This window comes from Ahaetulla prasina, chromosome 9 (genome assembly GCF_028640845.1).
Source record: "Ahaetulla prasina isolate Xishuangbanna chromosome 9, ASM2864084v1, whole genome shotgun sequence".
Classification (NCBI taxonomy): domain Eukaryota; kingdom Metazoa; phylum Chordata; class Lepidosauria; order Squamata; family Colubridae; genus Ahaetulla; species Ahaetulla prasina.
This window is the reverse complement of record NC_080547.1, coordinates 14,412,013-14,432,853: the sequence shown is the minus strand read 5'-3', so window position 1 is coordinate 14,432,853 and position 20,841 is coordinate 14,412,013. Positions and strand designations below refer to the sequence as shown.

The window sequence follows — 20,841 nt, the reverse complement described above, 5'->3', positions numbered from 1 at the left end:
AGAGCAGCGGATTGAGGGTGATAAAGAAAGGGAGAACTTGCCTTCCTTGTTACCACTTCAGAACGCACCGTTGGCCAGAAGTATGAAATTCTTAGCATTAAGTCGGGCCACTGAAGAGGGCAAAAATCCTAAAGAAGCCAACGTCCCATGTTGCCGTTTTCAAGAAAGGATGGGAGGGGGAAGGTGAAGGAGAAATGTATAATGTCAACACGCAGGGTTGGGTGGCTGCAGCTGGGAGAGTTAACCCTCTCAATTGGCTGATTGGCACATTTGGATGAATGGCACCAGAAGAAGAGTCATCTGTGCTTCCACCAGCATGAGCCAGAGAGCAGAGCAATGAGGAACAACTTAAAGAGGAAAGCATGGACATGAGGAAACGAAGAACCACACCAGAACATGGATGGTTAGGGACTACGAAGGTATCACCAAGACCTTCTGAAGTTCTGGAGGTCCCAATCTACCAGTTCTCTCAGCAGAAGAAGTCCCTCTAGTCCGGTACCTCTTCATGCGCTCCGCTACAAATTTGAAAAGCCAACCATGGGGATTTATGGATTGACTGTTGCAGGAGCCAAAGGGAACAGTCAGCTCTGTTAAAATGAGAACCCCAGGACTTCACAACCCAGAAATCAAAACAGGAAGTGGAGGAAGAAGACTGCAGAAACTATATCCAGATACCAAGTGTCCCTTGACAAAGCCCTTCCATAAACAGACAAGCTTACCAGCGTGGAATGCATAGTCAAAAAACCAAAACAAAGCCCACAAGGGGCTCTATTTGCAGACCACAACTCTGCTCGTGAAAAAGAGGGATGATGCACAACGTGTGTGAAGAGAAGCCAAGACAAATTGAGAGGAAGGTCCTTTTCACACACATATAATATGTGTCTCCTGGATAATGATAATAAAAAAACCCTCCATTTTAATCCTGCATAGAAAATGAAGCAAAATCCACTTTCCGGTAGGTGTTATTTAACACCGTGGTGAACATCTCCCCCACCTTTAACTCTGTTCCAAACGGAACCAGCGCGGTTTAGGCTGATGGGCAAAACTCTGAGGGATTAAAAGCAATGCAGCTGCTCCTTTCCCCCCCCCAAAAAAGAGTTTTGAGACTTTTCTGGGAGGGGAAAAAAAGTGGGGGGCGGGGGAAAGAGAGAATGCATTTTGTTGAGGTGAGTCTGTCAACGCTCGGTTATGAAATGACCATGGATCCTAAGTTCTCTTCAACGTCTCTTTAAAAAAAAATCAAGCGAAATAAAAAGGCTACACGAAACAGTTTTTCTTCAGTCTGTCCTGCAAACCATTTTGTGTCCGCCCCACCCACTCCTTCCAAGAAAATAATATTTTTGTTTAAATAACAGTAATTCACAACACTCTCGTTTAAGTAGTCTTCGGGAAGCAAAACCTCACAATTGCTGTTTCCTTTCCTCCTCCTTTGAGGAGGTTCATACCAGACTTCTATCATGTTGAACGAAAAGCTCCGGTGGCCCCCCCAGAATCTGACTGTGCTCTACGAAGATAGGATCCAGGGCCTGAAGACAAGCAGCAAATAGATCCCCAGAGATTGCCAATCAGCAGAATCGTGCGAGAAATATATATGCAAATATATATATTTGTTTTCTGAGGTTTTCGCGGATGTTTGTATGCAGGTCTTTGGTTATTCGGGTTTTCTCCCACGTAAAATTGGAAGTGTCTTGGCGACGTTTCGAGGAAGTCTCATTCGTCATCTTCAGGCCGGTGTTTTCAGCTTCGTGCTTCTAGGAGCAATGTGTGATCGCAGCCGTTTCTTCTAAAGGAAGAAACAGTTCAAACCCCCACTAGCATTAAAAGGAAGAAACAGCTGCGATCACACATTGCTCCTAGAAGCACGAAGCTGTAAACACCAGCCTGAAAATGACGAATGAGACTTTGTCGAAACGTCGCCAAGACACTTCCAATTTTACGCGGGGAAAAAACCGAATAACCAAAGACAGACAGACAGACAGACAGACAGATACATACATACATACATACATACATACATACATATATATATATATATATATATATATATATATATATATATATATATATATATATATATGCATATATATATATATATATATATATATGCATATGTATGTATATGCAAATGAATTAACCTAAGAAAGCTTAAGTTGTTGTGAAGTGTCCCAAATTTACTATCAACCATCTTCTCAATTGCCTTTTTTTCTCCCCACTGGTGACCACCAGCCATTCTGGCCTCCTAAAAAAAAATATATATTTTTTGACGACAGAAATATTTTGACTCTGGTTGCCATCTCTTGCCAGTTAGCCCAGCCAGCTAGCAAAAAAGAAAAAGAAAAAGTAAAAAAAAGCAAAGCAAAATGCAGGAGGGGAAAAAAAAAAGAAAAGAAACAAAACCTTTCCTGCTTCTCCAGTTGGAGCATGTGAAAAATGTAAAAAACAAAACAAAACACACACCTCGATTTCATTCACTTTCAACCTGCTGAGAGCAGTTTGCTCCCGGCTGTAAAATCTAGCAGCTTGGATGCCAAAGCAGATACTTTGCATGCGTGTTTCTCAACCACCCTGGAAACAAAAGGACAACATCTGGATATGGGCTGCACTGCTTGGTCTGTCCGGTCTTGAGGCTTCCTTGCGGTGCCTCTGCCAGACAATCAAGGAGAAGGTTGTGCTTGGCTACGGTTTGTTCCTTTTTATCTTTCAAGGGTGTGTAGAGAGAAGATGCCAACTTTCGTCACAAAAAAAAAAAAAGCCCGATTCAGATAAATAATTTGTGCCAAGTATGAGTTCTCTTTCTGGCTCAATAATCTACATACCGTATAAACAATATCCTGATCACAGTTGGTGAAGAGCATGGTTTATGGCGCAGATCACGGCTGGGCTGCTAGGGGTTCGGGAGAACCTCTACCTAAGATTCTGTGCAGTTCGGAGAACCCTCAAAATCTCACTCCTCGCTGGCCCCACCCAACATGCCCCTCCCCTCCCAGGAGTCTCTACGCAGCCTGTTTTGGATGCAGGTAAGTGTAGGGCATGCATGGAGGCTTGGGAAGGGCGAAAAACGGGCCTACCAATAGTTTCGGCTTCCAGAGGGCCTCCGGAGCCTGGGGAGGCAGTTTTCACCCTCTCGGAGGCTTGAGGAAAGACTCCAGAGCCTGAGGAGGGGAAAAACGCCATCACCACCCTGCCCTGGTGCAGGAGGCCAACTAGGCCACGCCCATCATGGCACCACGCCCACCAGCAACCGGGCAGAGGACCCCTTGCTAAAATTTTTGAAGCCCACCCCTGGTGCAGATCAGTTAAACACTGATAGGCACCATCCTGATGAAGCCTGAAAAAGGGAAATCTCTAGTTTTAGACTAGAAGCCGGAGAGAATCCACAGCTCAGCTTTGGCCTTCTAGGAAACTGTGGCCTTTTGCACGATAAAACTGACCTCCCGCCCACAAATAAGTTTTCGGTTTGCTTCACTCCAAATTAGAGAAATGTTTGCTTTGACCAAATCCACACACACAAAAAAGCCCATCATTGTTTGGTGGAATTCTAGCTCTGTCGTGGTATGGATACCCCCTCCCCCCCCAAGGAAAAATCCTAAAAAAATACAATGCTTTTGTATTTTCTTGTTCACAACTCAGCCAACAAAAGTTCTCATGCCTGCGTTTTGCGGCGCTGCCATGCTTTGGACTCTGATCGCTTAGCGACCACCGAGAAGGACTTTCTTTAAAGCAGGGGAAGTCCAACCTCAGCGACTTTTAAGACTTACAGACTGGTTGGACTTCAACTCCCAGAATTCTGCAGGACAACACGGAAGGCTGGCTAAAGAATGCTGGGAGTTGAAGTCCACAATTCTTAAAAGTTGCCGAAGTTGGACCACCCCTGCTTTAAAGGATTAAAAGGCATTCTTGCATTTGAAATCAGCCTCTGAAGAGGAGCTGAGGAATCCGCATCGAGGAGTTGCTGAATGAACCTTCAGAAGTGTCCTTCAATTATTATTTTTTTTTACAAGAGCTTCATGTGGCTGCACAGTGACTTGCCATGGCCCAAGCTGACAGATACAGCAATGTAAGGCCCGGCTCTCACTCTGAAAGGCAAAAGTATTTCTCCTTATTTCTCCTTCTTCCTCAACTCTCCATCTTGACATGGGTACAAGAAACAAGACGGCTTAAATAAATAAAGAAGATTTGGAACGAAGACCTCGAAGCAGACATTTTTAAACCCCTTGCTGAGCTGAGGCACGTCCTTGGGTTGCGGCTCAATTGGTTGTTGCCTTATGTTTTTGTTTTTGCTGTGGACATTTACACACGAGAGCAGTTCACGCTCCCTTGATGTGGGTCTCCATTGTTATCTCTGCAAGTACAGATAGCCCTTTAAGCAGAGCGACAGCTCTCTCTCGTGAGTAACTACTTGAAGCTGCAAAGGTCAAAGGATACGACAACAACCACCAGAGAAGATGCCATCAAGCTGAAGCAAGGAAAGGAACAAGACGTGACTCAAGGATGGCCCACCGTGGGGACTTGATGACCTGTGGACTTTGGACTCCCAGAATTCCTTTAGACCAGAATTCTGGGAGTCGAAATCCACAGGTCGCAAAGTCGCCATCGTTGTGGCCACCCGCTCCCTGGCAGAACTCATCCTTCACAAAGGGAGTTAGCACCTGAGTGAGCCGGACACGAGGCCCTTCCGCCCGCGCGCGCACGCACAACAAGCTTCCCGGTCTCGTCTCCTCAAACAAAACTCATCCCGTCGCACGCCGGGGCGGCCCGCTCTCTCCGCCGAAGTAGCAGCGTGGGTAGGGGATAAAGCATGTGCCAAGTCCACTTGCCAACGAGAGAGAGAGAGAGATCCCGCAAAGGGACCCTAGGTGGGAAACAAGCAACAATGCTCGGTTTGGCAGCCGGCTTGAAGATTTGCCCGGGGGATGGGGGGGGAGAAAGCCGGCCAACCGCATTCTTGCCGAGAAAAATAACTTTTGTGCCAAGACTAGTTAAAGATCAGCTCCCAAGAAGGGTTTCATGGCTTCCTACGTCTTCCCCGCCCCCGCCCAAGAGGGGCAGAAAAACAAAGAGCCAGGAATAAATGCCTAGAAAGATGCATGAATCCAGGAGGGCCAGAGTGGATTTTCCCACAATGCCTCCGTGCCGGGAAAGCCCAATTCCTCCATCGCAATCTGGCCCCTTCCTTGGTGACGTTCCTGGTTTCATCCAATGCTTGGAGTTCAGTCGGCACCGTGTTTCTCTTCTCGCTACGCCAGCTGATTCTTTCTTCCGTAAAAATCTGGAGACGATGAATATATATAATTCTCTATATATTCATTCTCTTATGTACATATATTGCACGCAATCCTCTGGCCACGTGTGTTCCCGCCTGCTAGTAGAACCGTTTCCGTTTCTCATCCGACTCCGGCCGATATTCACGAGAGCCGATGCCTTTCTGAAGGTTGATGAGGGAATCCTTCATCTATAAAGCAAAGACACCAGGGGTGAAATCCAGCAGGTTATGACAGGTTCTGGAGAACCGGTAGCGGAAATTTTGAGCAGTTCAGAGAACCGATAGTGGAAATTTTGAGCAGTTTAGAGAACCGGTAGAGAAAATTTTGAACAGTTCAGAGAACCAGTAGCGGAAATTTTGAGTAGTTTGGAGAAACCAGCAAATACCACCTCTGGCTGGCCCCAGAGTGGAGTGGGAATGGAGATTTTGCAGTATCCTTCCCCTGGAGTGAGGTAGGAATGGAGATTTTGCAGTATCCTTCCTCTGGAGTAGGGTGGGAATGGAGACCAAAGTTTAATCCGCTCTTATTTATTTGTTATTTATTTATTTATTAGATTTTTATACCGCCCTTCTCCCGAAGGACTCAGGGCGGTGCACAGCCAAGTAAAAACAACATGCACATAGACAAAAATTAAAAAAGCATATTAAAAAACTGATTATAAAATGGCCAATTAAAATTAAAACTAAAGTAAAACAATCCTAAAACCCCACTTAAAATTTCCTCAAGCTAGCCCTGCACGATGGAATAAGAAAGTCTTGAGCTCGCGTTTAAAGGACTAGTGATTTTGCCTTACTTAGTACCTCTCAACCCTACCTACCTAAATGTATTCTCGTTATTGTGAGAATAAAACAAAGGATAATCTCATAGATGAGATCCAACTAAAGAAGAAAAACTGGACATAAATTGTCAGGCGTGAAAGATCAAGTCCACACTTGAATGTCTAGTTAAACTGATTTACTGCTACTTATGCCTATGCACAGGAATATTCTCAACTAACAGTTAGCACCTGCTAGGAGTTAGACGAGGATCAATGGAATTCAAGGGAGATTGGGCTCAGATTGTAAGCCGGCCCCTCTTTTGACTCCACCCCCAGGTTCTGCCACTCCTTCGCCTACATAAATGGAAGAAATCAGAAGACGTGCCAAAGGTGGCTTGCTATTTCACGTGACTTGCCTTCAGCCTGCCCACAACCCGTGGCTTCTCCCTTAGGTTGCAGGTAGCTCTCACCCAGAGGTGGGATTCACATAATTTACCTATACTGGTTTGCCCAGCACCGAAAATGTAAGCGTGTACGCTCTGCGCATGCGCAAGGCCTTCTGTGCATGTGCTTTGCTCACACGGGCGTCTTCAACACATGCACACAGCTTGAAAACATAGCTAAATAGGACAGCATAGCGCAGGGGCGGCTGGGGTGTGTGTGTGCCACCCGCAGGTCGCTACTACCGGTTTGCCCGAGCTGGTCCGAACCCACTGGATTCCAGCTCTGCTCTCACCTGATCTAAGAGAACTACTGATGATTTGATGATCTCTCGCCATTTTTGGAGCTCTGTGTCATGATATTTCTGCTGGGACTCTAATAACTGAGCCCACTCAGTCTGAGATTGGGGTAACCTGTTGAGACCAAGAAGCAGAAGAGAGAAATGAAAGCACTTGAATCCAGCTGGGACCCTTTCTTACAGACAAAAATTTTCCCGGCATTATAGGGCAGAGTATCTTGCATGCCAACGTGAGCTCCTTGAGGAGACCCCGGTGGGTAAATGGGTTTAATCCAGGGATAAAATGCTCCCGGTTTGGACTGGATTGCCTGATCCGGCAGCGATGGCGGCGGGTGGTTCGGAGAACCAGTAGCAAAAATCCCTGCCGCCGCCCCACCCCATGCCCAGCTAAGCCACGTGATCATCAGAGGGGGGGGGGGTTTGTTTTTACTTTTAAAAGCATTTTTTCCTTTGGCCAAAAAAATGGTTTTAAAAGTTAAAAAAAAAGCCTCTGATGATCGCGCTCCTCAGCTGGGATCGTCAGAGGCTTTTAAAGAAAGAGAAAGAGAGAAAGAGAAAGGAAAGAAAGAGAGAAAGGAAAGAAAAAGAGAGAGAGAGAGAGAAAGAGAAAGAGAGAGAGGGAAAGGAAAGAAAGAAAGAGAAAGAAAGAAAGAAAGAGAGAGAGGGAAAGGAAAGAAAGAAAGGGAAAGAAAGAACGAGAAAGAAAGAGAGAAAGGAAAGGAAGGAAGGAAGAAAGAAAGAAAAAAGAAAGAAAGAGAAAGAAAGAAAGAGGGAGGGAGGGAGGGAAGGGGAAAGAAGGAAGAAAGGGAAAGGAAGAAAAAAGAGAAACAGGGAGAGGGAGGAAAAAAAGAAAGAGAGAGAGAGAGAGAGAGAAAGGAAAGAAAGAGACAGAGAGGAAAGAAAGAAAGAGAGAGAGAGAGAAAGGAAAGAGAGAGAGAGAGAGAGAAAGAGAGAGAAAAGGAGAAAGAGAGAGAGGGAAAGGAAAGAAAGAACGAGAAAGAAAGAAAGAAAAAGAAAGAAAGAAAGAAAGAGAGAGAGAGAGAGAGAGAGGGAGGGAGGGAGGGAAGGAAAGGAAAGAAAGAACGAGAAAGAAAGAAAGAAAAAGAAAGAGAGAGAAAGGAAAGGAAGGAAGGAAGGAAGGAAGAGAAAAGAAAGAAAGAGAAAGAAAGAAAGAAAGAAAGAGGGAGGGAGGGAAGGGGAGAGAAGGAAGAAAGGGAAAGGAAGAAAAGAAGAGAAAGAGGGAGAGGGAGGAAAGAAAGGAAGGAAGAAAGAAAGAAAGAAAGAAAGAAAGAAAGAAAGAAAGAAAGAAAGAAAGAGTCCCCGTTACACAGAATCTAGTTAAGATAGTCTCGGCTTGTCTCCCACAGGGCGGAATCCTCCGTCTGCATCCGTTACCTTTCCTGTAAACGGAGCCCCTGCCATGCCGTCAAGGTCTGAGTTGTGTATTCCAGCATCCACAGCTTGTAGAACAGCAACATATTAAGGATGACCAAAAGCACCAAACTGAGGGAAAATGGAGAGGGGGTGGAGAAGGAAAAAAAAAAAGAATTATCGACAAGCAGCAACAATTCTTCTTCCCTGTCTCATCATTTTTTTTTTCTTTCTTTCACGGCTGCAATCAAGACTCTCGGAGGGGCTTCCGACAATACAGCGTCAGCAGTTTTGCATCACAAAAACGCGATCCTTGAAAGCATGGCTCAAAATCATAAAATAAGGAATCGAAAAGCGACCGAGGCAGACGGTGGCGTTGATGATGGAAAGGTATCTGCAACAGAAGGAAGGAAGGAAGGAAGGAAGGAAGGAAGGAAGGAAGGAAGGAAGGAAGGAAGGAAGGAAGGAAGGAAGGAAGGAAGGAAGGACGGACCATGGTAACGCAGTGGTTAGAATGCAGTATTGCAGGCTAACTCGCTGCTCTCTCCACGAGTTCAATCCTGAAGGGCTCAAGGTTGACTCAGCCTTCCATCCTTCCAAAGTGGGTAAAATGAGGACCCAGATTGTTGGGGGCAAGAGGCTGACTCTGTAAACTGCTTAGAGAGGGCTGTGAAGCACAGTAAAGTCTAAGTGCTATTGCTAGTCCTTCCTTCCTTCCTTCCTTCCTTCCTTCCTTCCTTCCTTCCTTCCTTCCTTCCTTCCTTCATCGCTCTCTCTCTCTCTCTCTCTCCTTCCTCCCTCCCTCCCTCCCTTCCTTGCATGTTGGAGCAGTGGTTAGAATGCAATATTGCAGGCAAATTCTGCCAACTGCCAGCAGTTCAATCCTCACCAGCTCAAGGTTGGACTCATCCTTCCATCCTTCCGAGGTGGGTAAAATGAGGACCCAGCTTGTTGGGGGCAAGAGGCTGACTCTGTAAACCGCTTAGAGGGCACTGTAAAAGCACTGCGAAGTGGCATATAAGTCTAAGCGCCAGCGCTATTTCTATTCAGTTCGAAGAACAGAAAAGAACACAAGGGGTATTTTTTGTAAAAAAAAAAAAAGGAAAAGGAAAAGGAAAAGCCAAAATAAATCATAAAAAGCTTCAGCCCAAGAATGGAGAACCAGCGAATCTAAGTTGAGATCAGGCAGCCAGAATGAAAAAGAGCCAGCTTTTTAGCACCCGAGATGCAAAAAGAGAGAAAGAGGCAGAAAAGAAGGAGAGCGATAAAAAGGGAAACAAAGCAATACCTGAAACAAATCCTAACGGGAGCAGGAAAGAGAAAAGATGGGGGGGGGGAAGCAAAGATTAGGAGAGGTGAACATCACAAGGGAAGTTTTGAAGGACACGCACAGAGCAGGGAAATTCACCGAGTGACAAGATAGTAGGAAAGCACCAAGCTTTGAGAAACCAGCGGAAGCAGAGGTGGGCTTCAAAAATTTTAGCAAGGGGTCCTCTGCCCGGTTGCTGGGTGGGCGTGGCCATGGTGGGTGTGGCCTAGTCAGCCTCCTGCATCACGGCGTGGGCATGGGGCGATTTTGCCCTCCCCGGGCTCCAGAGGCTTTTCTTGAGTGAAAATGGAGGCCCATTTCTGGCCTTCCTGAACTTCCAGTAGGCCCATTTTTTGCCTTCCTCGAGCCTCTGTGCATGCCGTACACTTACCTGCATCTAAAATGGGCCATGTGAGGACTCCTGGGAGGGGCGGGGCCAGCCAGGAATGGGATTCGAGGGTTCTCCGAACTGCACAGAATCTTAGCTAGAGGTTCTCCCGAACCCTGTGAATCCCTAGCAGCCCAGCCCTGAGCAGAGCCCAAATTGGTGTTAGACCCATCAGTATGACAAATATTAGAAGAACAGGTTGACCAGGAGACCTCTCAAGGAGAACGCAAGCTCTAAGGATTCACGCCATGGAGTGTTAGAAAATCGGTGGGAAAGCCAACCCTGCCCTGAGGCATGGAGAAGGGAGAGGTGCTAATCCATAGCATCTTCCTAACTTCCCGCAAAAAGTCATCAGAACTCCACGAAGGTTGTCAGAATTACCTTCTATTGTAGTCTCCGAAACAGGAGTGGGCAACAGGGATAAATGTACGACCTGTGGACTTCAATTCCCAGAATTCCTGAGCCAGCCATTTATTTATTTATTTATTTATTTATTTATTTATTTATTTATTTATTTATTTATTTATTTATTTATTTATTTATTTGCACTTTTATACCGCCCGGTCTCCCTAGGGACTCAAGGCGGTTTACAACCAAGTAAAACATATATATATACAGAATAAAACAACAATTTAAAAAACTTATTAAATAGGCCGAATATTTAAAATAGAAATATCAATAATAAAACCCCATTAAAACCAGATTTAAAATTTAAAAAATCCTAGTCCAGTCCTGCGCAAATAAATAGATGTGTCTTAAGCTCGTGGCGGAAGGTTCGAAGGTCAGGAAGTTCGAACGAAGTCCTGGGGGAAGCTCGTTCCAGAGGGTGGGAGCCCCCACAGAAAAGGCCCTTCCCCTGGGTGTCGCCAGTCAGCACTGCGTGGCCGACGGCACCCTGAGGAGTCCCTCTCTGTGAGAGCGCACGGGTCGGTGAGAGGCAATTGGTGGCAGCAGACGGTCCCGTAAGTAGCCCGGCCCTAAGCCATGGAGCGCTTTAAAGATAATTACCAGAACCTTGAAGTGTACCCGGAAGGCCACAGGCAGCCAGTGCAGTCTGCACAGGAGTGGTGTCACATGGGAGCCATGCTGAGAATTGAAGTCCACGGGACATAAAATTGCCCATTCCTGCTATAGCCTAAACCCGTGATGGCAAACCTATGGCACGCGGGCCAGAGGTGGCATGCAGACCCCTCTCTGGTGGCACACGCGCCATCGCCCCAGATCAGATCTCCAAAGCATTTCTTTCGTGACCTTCTGTTTCCTTGCAAACGACGAAACAGAAGCTCATGAAAGAAAAAAGATCTTACCACTTGCTGCGCCTGCCGGTGTTGGGATGCCTCGCCTCCCGCCAGCCAGTCTTTGGGTCTCTGCTGTGCATGTGAGCATGCCCTTTCATGTACATGCGCATGTCTGTGCATGCAGTGCGCATGTCCGTACATGCACATATTCGTGCATGTACATGTTCACCTTTCAGTTTAGGCATTCGTGCACGCAGTTTGGGCACTTAGTGTCGAAAAGGTTCGCCATCGCTGGCCTAAGCAGACCATTTATATTTCTACATATTTTCCTCTAATTCCAGCCTTTGCCACCAAACTCGGACCAATCTGTAAACCGCCCTTGAGTCCTTCGGGAGAAGGGCGGTATAGAAATTTAATAAACTAAACTAAACTAAACTAATCGACTCCCAATTTGTTGGGCAGAAACTGGCATCTAATATTTTTTATTCTTGCAGATTTTTTTTAAATTTACATTTATACCCCGCCCTTCTCCGAAGACTCAGGGTGGCTTACAGTGTGTAAGGCAATAGTCTCATTCTATTTGTATATTTACAAAGTCAACTTATTTATTTATTTATTTATTTATTTTTCATATTTATATACCGCCCTATCTCCCTAGGGACTCAGGGCGGTTCACAGGCAATTAAAAATACATATATATACAAACTAAAATGACAATTAAAAAACTTATTCTATAGCCGAATTATTAAAAACAGTATAAATAATAAAAACCCATTTAAAACCAGTAAATTTAAAATCTAATCCAGTCCCGCGCAGATGAATAAGTGTGTTTTAAGCTCGCGACGAAAGGTTCGGAGGTCCGGAAGTTGACGAAGTCCTGGAGGGAGTTCGTTCCAGAGGGTGGGAGCCCCCACAGAGAAGGCCCTTCCCCTGGGTGTCGCCAGACGACACTGCCTAGCTGACGGCACCCTGAGGAGTCCCTCTCTGTGAGAGCACACGGGTCGGTGAGAGGTATTCGGTAGCAGTAGGCGGTCCCGTAAATAGCCCGGCCCTATGCCATGGAGTGCCCCCCCCCAACAATCTGGGTCCTCATTTTACCTACCGCATAAGGGATGGAAGGCTGAGTCAACCTTGGGCCTGGTGGGATTCGAGCCTGCAGTAATTGCAGGCTGCTGTGTTTTAATAACAGGCTATCTTACAGCCTGAGCCACCACGGCCCTCATTTTCATTCTAGTTTTGTTCACTTCTTTATCTTCCATGTCCATTTCCCCCCAAGATTGATTTTCGACAGTATCAAGTACTTGTCTGTCCCATATGCAAAACCTGTTGTCAATTTGATATCCTTCATTTGTTCTAACAACTTTAATCATATTCTGTACAGTCAAAATCTTTTATGTTTATGGTTATTCCTCTGCTAAGTTACAGGTTTTTTAAAAATCTCTTTATTAAAATTCAGAAAAAGCATTAAAATTCAATCTAATACAGAAAAAGGCCTCTGGTGGCTCAGCAGACTAAGTCTGTCTGTTATTAACACAGCTGCTTGCAATTACTGCAAGTTCAAGTCCCACCAGGCCCAAGGTTGACTCAGCCTTCCATCCTTTATACGGTAGGTAAAATGAGGACCCAGATTGTTGGGGGCAATAAAGTTGACTTTGTATATAAAATACAAATGGATGAAGACTATTGCTTAACACAGTGTAAGCCGCCCTGAGTCTTCGGAGAAGGGTGGGATATAAATTCAAATTAAAAAAAAATTGCATATAAAAAGCCTAAAGCACGAAAGCAATCAAGATAACGATACAAATGTCTTAAGTGGTAAAACATTTAAGGCGTGGAGCAAAAATTAAGGTGGTACGCCAAGGTTCTGTTGGAGAGCTATTGGCGTGCATGAAGACAATAATGTTTTCGGATGATGCATTGCTGGGACATTTCGTACCAGCAGGTGACGCTGTTGGGAGGCTGGAGTGTGAAAAGACGCTCAGATTGTACCCACAGGGAGTTAACATAACATAATATAACAATAGAGTTGGAAGGGACCTTGGAGGCCTTCTAGTCCAACCCCCTACCCAGGCAGGAAACCCTACACCATCTCAGTCAGATGGTTATCCAACATTTTCTTAAAAATTTCCAGTGTTGGAGCATTCACAACTTCTGAAGGCAAGTTGTTCCACTTATTAATTGTTCTAACTGTCAGGAATCTATCAAACTGTCAGGAATTAATCTATCACTGTTGGCTGATCCACAACTATGATGATAAGGCTTGCCTTTTTGGTAGCCTTGACTTGTGCAATGAAAACAGAGCAAGACCAGGAACGAAACACATCAAAAATCCATCGCAGAAGGAAAGGAGCAAAGAATTAAGCCGGGATAAGGAGTTACTTACACACAACTAATAATAAGCAGTAATTTGGAGACACTCTGCAAGTGGAAGCTGTTGGGACTTTCTTCAGGGATGTGCCGTGTTTGAGTGGAACCTGAAAAGGAGCAGATGTGGTTGATTGAAGGGATACCTTCAGCGGATGTTCTTTCCCCCATCCTGTCCCCTCAAAGCTAGTTCTGCAAGGAACAACTTTGGACTAAGTTTCAAGCATGCTCAAGATCTATCTCACGTAACTGTCAAACTTCAAAGACTGTGTATTCAGCCTGCTTTCACTTTTACTGCTTCTCAGCTTGCCAATGGACTATAGAGGGGAGGGGATGGGAAGTTGGAATGTGGATTGTAAAAATCAAGCAGTCAAGCTGTGAGAACCAAGGTCGAGTCAGCAGGTGGTTGCCAGAGGTTCAAGAGATCTTCTCATAACAATATTGGGACACTCCATTGTACAAGCTGACCTGCACTAATAGGAGGGAGGGAGGATTCTATATTTTAATTATATTGAATTGCCCGGGAATTAGCCAGAGTTGGTTTTTCTTTCATTCTCTGCGGAAATGATGTACTCAATAAAGTTTTGCATTCAGAGATCGGATCGTCTCAACAATGCTAGCTCGGTTGAGGTTCATCAGTCAGAACCTTGACAGTAACTCGGTCAAGGAAGTTCCCTGTCACAAAGGCACCCTGGAACCAGGCCAGGGAACAATGATAGTAGTGCAGATTTAGTAAATAGTTTGATAGTGTTGAAGGAATTATTTGTTTAGCAGAGTAATAAATAATCCTCCAAGAAGTATAATTTAGTCTACCACTGAAGATGCCTGTGCTACAACCCTTGATGAAACCATAGTGTTGGATCTCTTCCTGTCCCATCAACCCCGCTACGCTTCAACTTTTGGAACTGGTCACGCCATACCTGCCACACGCTTGATTCGACCTACAACCTCCTCATCTGTGGGAGTAGTAACGGGGCTCAATATTTCCTCCAGATGAGGCCCCCGCAAATGTGTATGAGGTCGTTTCCTCCGCCGCACTGTGGATTGTTTGTTCGCCTTCTCTTTGGGTGACTGTCTGTGAAGTTCTGCTAGATACGAACTCTCGGTTTTGGTCAATTCACTCTCTGCCGGGGGCGGGGGGGAGAAAACAAGGGAGGAAGAAGCTTGGTCAAAAGGCAGTGATCTCTTCCCCACCTCCATTCTAGGTTAGAGACGAAGCAATTATTTAGTAGGTGAGACCACAATATTCTATTTCTTGGAATAAGAAATTCGAAGAATTTCTGGGCACGCTGAGAATTTATTTGCTGAACAAAACTCCGCATTGGCGACAGGAAGGGCATCTGGCCATTAAAAACACTCTGCTAGCTCCATTCAGTCGCCCAGACTCCACCCCACAAGGGATGATGGGGTCGTTAAAAGAAAAAGATGAGGACAAAAATATTCTAAAAAGCATCAACAATCAGGGAGCTTCCTGCAAATGGGTGAAGCCAACTATACGGGGGAGAACCTCATGTTTGGAAGACTTGGGAAGAAGGAATTTTAAGATATAATGAGCACCATTCTGAAGGTTCTTACGGGTTCTTTGTTTTTTCACCTAAATTAAACAAAAGCATGGCTTTTGTCAGGCAGATTGTTAACAAATCTCAGCAGTGTAATCCAGGAATATTCCATAGGAGTAAAAAAACCCAGGTTCAATCAGAACCTGCAGGCTCGGTGACAGACTACTGATCTATTTGCTACGTCAGCACCAGCATTAGTACTCCAAGAGAGCAGAAGTGATCCATCTGTTCTAACAAGGACCTTGCCTGATTCCTTGTTCTGATAGCTCTTATATAAGGTAAAGGTAAAGGTTCCCCTCGCACATATGTGCTAGTCATTCCCAACTCTAGGAGGCGGAACTCAGCCGAAAAGCCAGCACTGTCTGAAGACATCTCCATGGTCATGTGGCCGGCATGACTCAACGCCAAAGCCGCATGGAACACTGTTCCCTTCCCACCAAAGGTGGTCCCTATTTTTCTACTTGCATTTTTTACGTGCTTTCAAACTGCTAGGTTGGCAAAAGCTGGGACAAGTTACGGGAGCTCACCCCGTACGTGGCGCTAGGGATTCAAACCGCTGAACTGCTGACCTTTCGATCGACAAGCTCAGCATCTTAGTCACTGAGCTACCACCTCCCTAGCTCTTATGTATCTCTTTGAAAAAGCGCTGATGTATTAGACTGCAGAGCTAAAATCTTAATATGAATTTTTATTGATCAACCTAGAACTTTTAAGAAGTCTCCAGATTTATCTAGAGCAGGAGTGTCCACCCATGGCTGGCTGGGGAATTCTGGGAATTGCAGTCCACAAGTCTTAAAGTTGGCGAAGTTGAACATCCCTGATCTAGAGATTGACTGTTGACACCAACAAGTCCATCTCGATGCCCTACAAGTGAAAAGGTGAAGAAGGTCATTCCATTGGACAGGTTCTGCAGCCTCTCACCTAAGTGGCGAAAATAGTCATCAAGACCACTCCAAAAGTTCTTCTCAATGAAGGATTTCACTAGTCCCCATGGCTGTTTTCTGTAACGTAGCTCTGTAGAAACCCTGAAATGGAGAATTGTAGAGATGAAAAGGATCTCAAAGGCCTTCTATGCTCACTGTAGTTTCCCTAACAGTTGGCTGTCCAGGTGCTAGTAAGAAACAAGCCACCATCTTCAGAGTATCTAAATGTAAAGGTTCCCCTTGCACGTATGTGCTAGTCATTTCCGAATCTAGGGGGCGCTGCTCATCTCTATTTCAAAGCCGAAGAGACAGCGCTGTCTGAAGACGTCTCGGTGGTCATGTGGCTGGCATGACTCAACGCCAAAGGCGCACGGAACGCTGTTACCTTCCCACCAACGGTGGTCCCTCTTTTTCTACTTGCATTTTTTACGTGCTTTCGAACTGCTAGGTTGGCAGAAGCTGGGACAAGTAACAGGAGCTCACCCTGTCATGAGGCAATAGGGATTCGAACCGCTGAACTGCCAACCTTTTGATCAACAAGATCAGCGTCTTAGCCCCTGCGCCACCTTCAAAGTATCTACTCAGGTTTAGTTGGCTCAAACCTGTTGCCCTGAAAACTTTCCCACCAGGTTTGTTGTCTCTTCTCTACATCTTCATCCAAAGGAGCATCTTCTTCTTTGAGAAATTGATTGCTGAGTTACAGAGATTATATTAAAAAATTATCCCGATCTTTACTGAAACGGCTCAGGAGCTACCAAAAATTACCTTCAGAAATGTATTGTTCTTAGGCACGGAAACAGACACCAATCCAAGTATCCCACAGCCTACGGTTAAGAGGAAACTCACCTGAGTCGACATTTGTTCCTGGCAACACGCGTCAATGTGTAACGATTAATTGTGTAGAAATAATCGTGGTAGGGAACGTCGTGAGTTAGCACCTCGGCATCTATAACATAGCACTCGCTTTCTTGGCTGGCTTTGTACATTGTCTGGAGAGAGGAGGAAAGCAGCACCATAAATGGTCACAGGTTGGTCTACTGAGAAGGACACAATAGCAATAGCACTTAGACTTATATACCGCTTCACAGCGCTTTACAGCCCTTCCTAAGAGGTTTTACAGAGTCAGCATATTTGCCCCCAACAATCTGGGTCCTCATTTCACCGACCTCGGAAGGATGGAAGACTGAGTCAACTTTGAGCTGGTCAGTCAGGATCAAACTCCTGGCTGTGGGCAGAGTTAGCCTGCAAGACTGCCTTCTAACCAGTTGGCAGGGAAGGGAAGGGAAGGGAAGGGAAGGGAGGGAGGGAGGGAGGGAGGGAGGAAGGAAGGAAGGAAGGAAGGAAGGAAGGAAAGTAGCTATATCACTTAGACTTGTATACTGCTTCACAGTGTTTACAGCCCTGTAAGCGGTTTACAGAGTCAGCTTCTTGCCCCCAACAATCTGGGTCCTCATTTTACCCACTTCAGAAGGATGGAAGGCTGAGTCAACCTTGAGCTGGTCAAGATCAAACTCCTGGCTGTGGGCAGAGTTAGCCTGCAATACTGCCTTCTAACCAGTTGGCAGGGAAGGGAAGGGAAGGGAAGGGAAGGGAAGGGAGGGAGGGAGGGAGGGAGGGAGGGAGGGAGGAAGGAAGGAAAGTAGCTATATCACTTAGACTTACATACCGCTTCACAGTGCTTTACAGCCTTCTTCTAAGTGGTTTACAGAGTCAGCCTCTTGCCCCTAACAATCTGGGTCCTCATTTTACCCACTTCAGAAGGATGGAAGGCTGAGTCAACCTTGAGCCTGGTGAGATTCGAACTGCCAAATTGCAGTCAGCCGGCAGTCAGCCGAAGTAGCCTGCAGTACTGCACTTTAACCACTACATGGCCCTTCGTGGGACAGTGTCCCTATTTCAAGAAGAACATCAACTGATAAAGACTTCAAAAGCTAAAACCGAGCTTCTTACCTGAGTTTCAGTAACGGTGGCAGTTTTTGGAGCCAGGGGGTTGGTGAGGGTGATGGTGTAGAGAATAACTCTGCTTTGATTGCCAGTCTCTTCCTTCTTCCATGGATGAAAAATAACATCTAAGGAGAAGGGGAAGCGAAAGATGATTTTTTTGTGGGGGGGGGAGAGGGGGAACATTACATCATACAAGGGAGGAGATGAAGTTTCAATTCCCAAGGGAAAGAAAAAAAAATATTCTCCCACGGCCAACTCCAAAGATCAAGTGTTGCCGTAGACCCCACCTCCACCTTAGCTGGCTGAGCCAACACAACAGACATAGGACCTTATTGTTTAGCATGAGTCCTTAACTTGGTTCGGTTCCATTTAATTCAAAGGACCAATTCTTGATCCCTCCTTTTTAAAAAATAAAAATAAAACCAATGCTGAGCCATAGATCAGGGGACTCCAACCTTGGCAATGTTAAGCCTGGAGGACTTCAACTCCCAGAATTCTTTGTTGGCTGGGGAATCTGGGAGTTGAAGTCCCCCAGGCTTAAAGTTGCCAAGGTTGGAGACCCCTGCCATAGATTGGCTTTCTTCTGAATTCTTTCAGATCCAGAGACTGAAGGGCAGCATTAAGAGGAGGCCACAAAGGTCAAAAATACCTCCCAAGTTTGATATGACTCTCAGGAATCTAAAAAAAAAAAAAACATCTTAAAGAAAGCCTCCAAGCTATGCTTTATTTCTATTTTTTTCAAAACTAAGTTCTTTCTCCCTCTATCTTCTACCATGATTTTCTCCCATTTCAGCCAAAGCAACACAAAAAAGAAGAAGAAGAAGAAGAAGAAGAAGGAGAAGGAGAAGGAGAAGGAGAAGGAGAAGGAGAAGAAGAAGAAGAAGAAGAAGAAGAAGAAGAAGAAGAAGAAGAAGAAGAAGAAGAAGAAGAAGAAGAAGAAGAAGAAGAAGAAGAAGAAGAAGAAGAAGAAGAAGAAGAAGAAGAAGAAGAAGAAAGGAAGGAAGTACCGTATATACTCGAATATAAGCCGATCCGAGTATAAGCCGAGGTCCCCAATTTTACCCCAAAAACTGGGGTAAACTGGGGACTCGAGTATAAGCCGAGGGTGGGAAATGAGGCACCTACAGGTTGGGGAAACCCTCCCTCCCTCAGCTGAGAAGGCTGGCGGCTCCCCCGCCCCGCCCTCTCACTGCACCGGCAGGGCTTCCCCGCGCCGTCCGGTAAAATGTGAAAAAAAGAAAGAAAAAAAAACTCGAGTATAAGCCGTATATACTCGAGTATAAGCCGAGGGGCTTAAAAAAAAAAAAACTCGAGTATAAGCCGTATAGACCCGAGTATAAGCCGAGGGGGCGTTTTTCAGCACAAAAAACGTGCTGAAAAACTCGGCTTATACTCGAGTATATACGGTAAGTTTGGAAAGTTTCTGAGATATCAGTAAAACAACGTCAATAAAATGGTAAGATGGTCTTTAAGTCTATGGAGATTCTCAGTCCTCCAGGTCATGGTTTGTCCCAAAGGTGCTTTTTCAAGAGGCAACTGAACTTTCTTGTTTGTTTGTTTTTCCTTGAAGACGTTTCACTACTTGTCCAAGAAGCCTCTTCCGAGATGTGCAGAAGTGAAGAAGCTTCTTGGATGAGAAGCAAAACGTCTTCAAGGAAAAACTGTTGTGACCCAGGCCCAAGTAGGTAGTAGGAAACCCAGTCAGTGAAAAAAACAAACAAACTTTATTCGAACAGCTGAGAATTACTTCATTCCCAGCATAGTTCAACTAAATTAAAACAAATTCCTCCCAACACAAATTCCTCAGTCCTATCGCAAACCTTGGTCCAATTAGGCAAACTGCCAAAGGCCTTTCTTGGCAAACGTTCATAAGTCATAAATATGAGAAGACGAAGCTACCAATGTTGTTTTCTGGCAAAGCCCAAACGCCATTGCTGCTCTGTTTTAAGCCTTATGGGAGGGGGCAATCATCTCTTGGCCCTACTCCCGAGTTGTCCTTTTTACTTGAGCTGCTCTTGCCTGCTGGCAGCTCTTCTCATGCGTGCATTAGGAACAGGCTCCTCCTGTTCCTCTGCCTCACTACTATCAGTCTCTGGAGGCTCTGGAGTCCGCACTTCACTCCCCGATGGCCCTGGCCTCACCTCAGCCTCATCGCTGTCCAACTCCGACTCTGCTGACGGACCACAACAAAAACAAAGTCCAGTTGCCCTTTGAAAAAGCACCTTTGCGATGGTCCTTAAGTGTGTTTTGCAGGACTTTAATATGTTTAATATGTCATATACAGATATGGTATTCAGCAGGTTCGGACTAGTTTGCCCGAACCGGTAGCGGAAATCGGCTCTATGCCATCTATTTAGGCACGTTTTTGAGGCTGGGCACATGCATGGAAGGCGCGCATGTCAGCAAAGCACATGCACAGAAGGTCAGTTTGCAAATGTGCATGCGCGTCCACCATGCCCCACCATGGACGGGGCATGGTGGACGCGCATGCACATTTGCAAACTGTTAGTAAGTAAGTGAATAGCACTCCTGGTATATAGAAAGAAAGAAATCCTGCTGGGATTTTAAAAGACCGTAGATTGTTAAAAATAGTAATAATTTTGATTGTGTCCTTAAAGAAGCTAAGAGGATTGTAAGCCACTTGCTAAACTTTCTCAGGAGATTGTATTTCTCTGGGAAATCCACCAGAAATAAACAGAAAGTTGATTCCATCTCCGAAGCCCAATTTCGCAAATCCCTTTTACAATAAACTGAGCTCCTGGAAGATTTAATCCAATGCTAATTGCGTAAAGAGGGAAAATATTTATTCTTGCAGGTGGAAAAAAAAAGGCTCTTTTCTACAACTACGGCTTTCTAATATTGTCGAAGAAGAGAACTAAGCAATGCAGGAAGTTGGGAAAGAAGTGAGACCTCATTGTTGCTTGGGCCAGGAATTTAAAATTTTAAAAAAATGAATTTTAGGAGGGTTTGTTTCCCGCCCCCCTC

At 45.3% G+C, this 20,841-nt stretch overlaps 2 protein-coding genes across 4 annotated transcripts in view; one reads left to right on the top strand and one right to left on the bottom strand.

The window, feature by feature from the left end:
- The first annotated feature begins 2,876 nt into the window (after positions 1-2,876).
- LOC131203892 (histone H3.v1-like) lies at positions 2,877-20,188 on the top strand. Its single transcript, XM_058194601.1, has 3 exons — positions 2,877-3,017; positions 8,384-8,521; positions 18,650-20,188. Exons 1-3 carry the CDS (start codon positions 2,970-2,972, stop codon positions 18,896-18,898), a joined length of 435 nt encoding a protein of 144 aa, XP_058050584.1. The 5' UTR covers positions 2,877-2,969; the 3' UTR covers positions 18,899-20,188.
- The window catches only part of GRAMD1B (GRAM domain containing 1B), a 186,087-nt gene continuing 168,257 nt past the window's right edge, over positions 3,012-20,841 (bottom strand). For all 3 annotated transcript variants that reach the window (XM_058194594.1, XM_058194595.1, XM_058194596.1), the window contains 8 exons: positions 17,863-17,981; positions 16,759-16,901; positions 15,911-16,014; positions 14,351-14,554; positions 13,450-13,540; positions 8,156-8,263; positions 6,758-6,875; positions 3,012-5,452 (listed from right to left, as the gene is read on the bottom strand). In XM_058194594.1, the coding sequence (XP_058050577.1) occupies positions 5,363-5,452; positions 6,758-6,875; positions 8,156-8,263; positions 13,450-13,540; positions 14,351-14,554; positions 15,911-16,014; positions 16,759-16,901; positions 17,863-17,981 (977 nt within the window). In that variant the 3' untranslated portion in view covers positions 3,012-5,362. The remainder of the gene's footprint in view (positions 5,453-6,757; positions 6,876-8,155; positions 8,264-13,449; positions 13,541-14,350; positions 14,555-15,910; positions 16,015-16,758; positions 16,902-17,862; positions 17,982-20,841) is intronic.

What these genes read in the sequence shown, in the direction of transcription:
- LOC131203892 (XM_058194601.1), top strand. Translation starts at nt 2,970, where the DNA reads ATGCCCCTCCCCTCCCAGGAGTCTCTACGCAGCCTGTTTTGGATGCAG. An exon ending in GCAGCCTGTTTTGGATGCAG is followed by an intron (nt 3,018 to 8,383) that starts GTAAGTGTAGGG and finishes GCTGCAATCAAG; the next exon opens with ACTCTCGGAGGGGCTTCCGA. An exon ending in GTGGCGTTGATGATGGAAAG is followed by an intron (nt 8,522 to 18,649) that starts GTATCTGCAACA and finishes CTCCCATTTCAG; the next exon opens with CCAAAGCAACACAAAAAAGA.